The sequence below is a fragment of the Penaeus monodon genome, chromosome 20, assembly GCF_015228065.2.
Source record: "Penaeus monodon isolate SGIC_2016 chromosome 20, NSTDA_Pmon_1, whole genome shotgun sequence".
In the NCBI taxonomy this organism is placed as follows: Eukaryota; Metazoa; Arthropoda; class Malacostraca; order Decapoda; family Penaeidae; genus Penaeus; species Penaeus monodon.
In genome coordinates, this window is record NC_051405.1 from 47,111,896 (window position 1) to 47,116,742 (window position 4,847).

Sequence of the window (4,847 nt, forward strand, 5' to 3'; positions counted from 1 at the left end):
GCCTATTTGTGGCTAATGGTGGATGTTGATAAAATAACTAGATCTTTTTATATTTTGTTTAAAAAAATTTTTAATGTACTACATGTCACAATCATGATTATCTATATACATAAAAGGTAAACTTGTCAAAATTGATGAGTTTAGGCACAATTTCATATCCTTGATAACTATTTAATATTAACTGGAATGGTTTTGTTCATGTCATATAGCATAATGAAGTGTTTCGATCTGACTAGATGCCGTTAATGTAGTTAGTAAATTACGCATAAATACATATCGGTGTCCTCAAGCAAATCACACTGAATTTATGCAAACACAGAGAAGAATGACGAGTCGGTTCTAAGATGGAATCGTGTGCTTGCCAAGTGAGCTAAGTTGTAGCCATAAGCCAGTTCGTAGGGCGCCTTTGTCCTCAGAGAGTAGTATCCGTCATATGATTCCTCGTTCACCGTCACGCCAGCAGATAACTTCTGAGAGAAAGAGTCACTGCCGTAATCTGCAGTAAATCCGTAACGGTTGTGAGGGAGAGTCAGCATCACCTTCGGAGCAAACCTGTACAGGGGAACCTTCATTTCAGCCTCGATCCTCTCGAAGTCTTCAATGGGAGTTTCAACAACCAAGTTGGTTGCCACGGCATCCTCGGTGTTTCCAAACTGAAGATCTGCCTTAAACTTCAGAGGCTTGTCAGCAAACACGGAAATGTTGGTCACCTCATCTTTAAGGTAGCGGGCACCGAAATTCATCTTCTTGTAACCCTTGAATGGCGTAATAATCTTGAGGTTGGTATTGATATTCTGTGAAGACTTGATCTTAATATTGAGGATTCCAGAGATGGTATCTTCAGCATTCTTCAAAGTCATCTTCATTTGCATGTTCTCATTTGTATTTCCAGCGAGCATAGCTTCAGCTTCAGCCATTCCCGTTGGAATGTATGGAGATTCCACAATGCTAATTAGCTTCCTGTTTTCCTTATCCAAATTGAACCGGAAGGAATTGACTGTGTTGGCAAACTTGGCTGTGATATACAGTTCAACATTGTTCTGGAAGTTGAGTGAGGCATCAAACATAACTTTATTGATATTCTTAAAGGGTGTGTCAATCATGAGAGACAAATCACCACCATAGTTAGACATTGAGGTTCTGGCTTCAAGATTGTGCTTTATGCTCCCTGTCTGCAGCTCAGCCATGATGTGTTTACTTCCAAGGTTAACACTGAAGAGGTAGTTCTCAGGCAGCAATGGAGAGATCAGCTCTAGGGAAGCAATCCAGTCAGATGGCATTCTACGAGTCTGGCGCCAGCTAACCTGAATCTTGTGTGTTCCTTTGGGGGTCTCGACGGTGATTCCAGCAACAGCAGGGGTTACTTGCAGGGTAGTGGTAACTTTTGGAAAAACGGGTGTATCAATCTTTACAGTAGCTTCAAGCCCACTTCTTAGATCCAAATCCAGGTAGAAGGAATGAGGGTCACTGCTAGTGAAAATGATTTTAAATGAGGCTTGTTTATAGGAAGTACTTGGCTTGGAAACGTCGAACATCAGTTTCTGTGGCCGCTGAATAAGGTCAGATTCCAAATCCAGGGCTCCTTGGATACGATTGTTAACGATGTTCAGGCTTCCACTAACCATGTGCTTTTCACCTTCCAGAGTAACAGCAACTACACCCTCGAGGCTCTCCAGAGATGGATACTTAGCTTCAATGGAGAACTGGCGTTCCTTGCTAAAAATAACGGTTGTCACGTCGAATTTGAAGGTGGATTGAGCCAAAATGTAATGTGCATTAATCTTGTTGTCATTGACAGTCAAGTCAACCTCTACATTTCCAGTGCTGAGGCCCTCAAGATTAAGGCTTAGCTGAATGGTGTTATACAACCTTGTTGACTCAAGGAAAGCTTCCCCAGAGACTTTGTCAGCACTAAGCTGGTATTTCAGTTTAAGGTCATGTGTGGCAAAAGGTGCTTCAATTTTTACTTCCATGTCAAGGAAGGACAATGCCTGCATTTTTATGTCGCCTGTCAACATAACATGTGATACAGCATGGAATGGAGTATAGAATTCAAGTGAACCTGTATAACCTTGAGAAATGGAAGAACCAGCAAGATTGCACTTCAGGGTGAATTCCTCTCCAGCTACGTCAAGCGTGACATAACCATTGATCTTCTTTTTAAGGTCTAGGCTAATCTCACCAGTAATTGTAGGTGTTATATAAGAAGGAAGATGTAGTTCAGCATGGGCCATGATTTTCTTGTTTGCATTAGACCATGTGAATAGGCCACCCATCTTTTCCATGCCAGGGAATGGAGTGTGGATGATAAGTTTACCCTCAGAATATCGCTTTCCTTCACACTGGAATAAGGTGTCAACAAGGAATCTATTACCAAATACTTCTCCTTCCAGTAGTACACCCCGTGCGGTATCTTCGTTCTTGAAGCCTCCTCGCAATTTCAGGCTGTAATCATCAAGACCAGCTTCAGCATAAAAGCCATCAGGGGACACTGATCGACGAACACGCAAGGAATGGTCACCCAGTACAGTGGATGACAGGCGAGCCTTGATACCTTCTGAATCCAGGAAGAATGTTGCCTCCACTTCTTGCTCGTTTTCGTTTAAGTCAATCTCGACATGAATCTGGAGGTGATTATCACCTGGGAAGCTGTAATCCACATCATATTCCACTCCTTCATAATTTAGGGAGGGAATGTCAACCTTGCCCGAAAATCCAGAAAGGAAGTTGTTCTTACCTTTTATAGAGAAAGTAATCTCTTTGTCCTCTCCATAACCAACGGTTATGATACGTTCTTCACCTTCACGCCCAAGACCAATGATCAGTGCTGGGAGTGGAGTGAGTGTCGACTCAATCTTGCTTCTAAAGTAATAACCATTGTCTTCTCGTCTTTCAAAGTGATTGCTTACATTGAATTTAAAATCATTGAAAGTGAGTTCAAAAGTGCCATCCCTTGCCTGAGTATTCAGTTCAGAATCTAATTTGAGATGGAACATCTTGAGCACTGCAAAGGAGGAAGACCCATGAATCATCACATAGAGTCTGTCATCATTGCGGAAGCCATGAAGGCTGAAGTCCAATGAGTTACCTTCAAATTCAAGTGAAAGACTAGCTAGTTCCTTCTCCTCAGTTCCTGTACCAGCAATGAAGTCCTGTACATCATATGAAGCAGCTATCCTGATATTTTGTCCGCTGGGAGGTGTGAATGAAATGTCAAAGGAAGCTTTACTTGACTTGATGTTAGCCTTTCCATTGAAGTTCATGTGAATATCGTTTCTTTGGTAATTAACTTGAGCCACTTTATTTTCATACTGACCATCAATATGAAGGTTTTTCACCACTTCAAAAGGTGTACTAAGATCAACATTAAAGGAACCTTTTTTACCCTTCATGCTCAACTCCATATTGAGGCTAGCCTTCCTTTCTCCCCGTTGATATGTTGCTTTAACTGACTTGTCCTTACCAGTAAGCTTATACTGCAGGTCTACCTCTATTGTTTCAAATCCTTCAAATGGTGTGGTAAGCTTTCCTGAAATCTTATTTTTGCGAACTTCAAGGGTAAGGTTAATTTTCTTATCATTCCAATCCAGCCCAGATAACAATTTGAAATTGTTACCATACTCAGCATTGGCATATGCACGTGCATGTGACAGGGTCTCAAAGTTGGAGTCAAAGATCATTTCATTTTCAAGATGGTCATCAGTAGATTTCCTAGTCCAGTTTAGTTTGAATTCCTTTTTGTCACCATCTGTTGTCGTTCTTGAATAGTCAACTTCAGCATAAGCATCTGCAATATTGGACATGTTATACCTGACGTTGATTAGAATATCTCCAAGGAATCTAGATTTGGCCTCTATTTTTCCTTCAAGGGTTTCAAAACCATCACTTCGGTTCCACTTGGCATTAATGAAGGATTCTGAACGACCAAACTTTGCAACAGCTGAGATAGATTTTCGGTTTGGATGGCTAAAGTCATGACTGACAGTGAGTTCTGTTCTTTCAAATGTAGATCCTAGGAGTGGGATAGAAATCATTGCTGTATTACGAGATATTGTGGGGTTGATATCAGCAATGTTAACATCAATTTTAGATTCTCTACCATCAGCATTTATGAGGACAAAGATAACAACTTTGTGATCAAAGTCATAATTTCCTGAAACCGAAACAGAGTTGTACTGGGGAATATTTGAAGTTGCTGACCATTCAAAGGATGCCGATTTCCTTTCTGCATTTCGTTCAAACTTTACCAGACGGTGGGAGCCATGATAGCTTCCATAATCAAATGTACCTTCTCCAGTGACTGCACCATTAGACTTGTCCCACATAGAGGTAAACAGGAACTCATTTGGCATGAATGGTCCAGCCTTGAGGCCTCCTTCAATATCCACATGAGCAATATCAATAATTGTTCCCTTCAGCTTCAGCATTCCATATTTGGACTCACGGCCAAGCTTAAGGAAGTAATCTCTAGTGCTGCCATCTCGTTCAAATTTCCACTGGAGGTAAATGTTCTCAGCTGATGGACTTGTTGAAGAGAGTATCATGGTGGATTCCTGAAGAGTAAGTTTTCCTTTAGCATTATAAGTGATATCACCGATTGTGAAGGTTATTGTGGCATCATTTGGATTTTCAACATTCCAATTTCCAGATATATTTTTCCATGGAGAAGTAGAATGGTTAGGAGTTGTGATTCCCAATGTGAAGTCTCCATGCTGTGGGCTTTGAAGGTCTGCATTATATTCAAGGTTAAATGTATATAATCTACTGCGTCTAGGAGAAACCTCTAACTTAATTTTCTTTTGGGAACTAGTCCGGTCTACTTCAACACGTGCATTGATGGTCCTAGC

General features: G+C 41.0%; 1 protein-coding gene across 1 annotated transcript in view; it reads right to left on the bottom strand.

The window, feature by feature from the left end:
- Nucleotides 1-50: 50 nt before the first annotated feature.
- The window catches only part of LOC119585897 (beta-1,3-glucan-binding protein-like), a gene marked incomplete in the record, with an annotated part of 5,477 nt that continues 680 nt past the window's right edge, over nucleotides 51-4,847 (bottom strand). Inside the window, 1 exon segment of the mRNA XM_037934622.1 lies at nucleotides 51-4,847. Coding sequence (XP_037790550.1) covers nucleotides 306-4,847 — 4,542 coding nt within the window.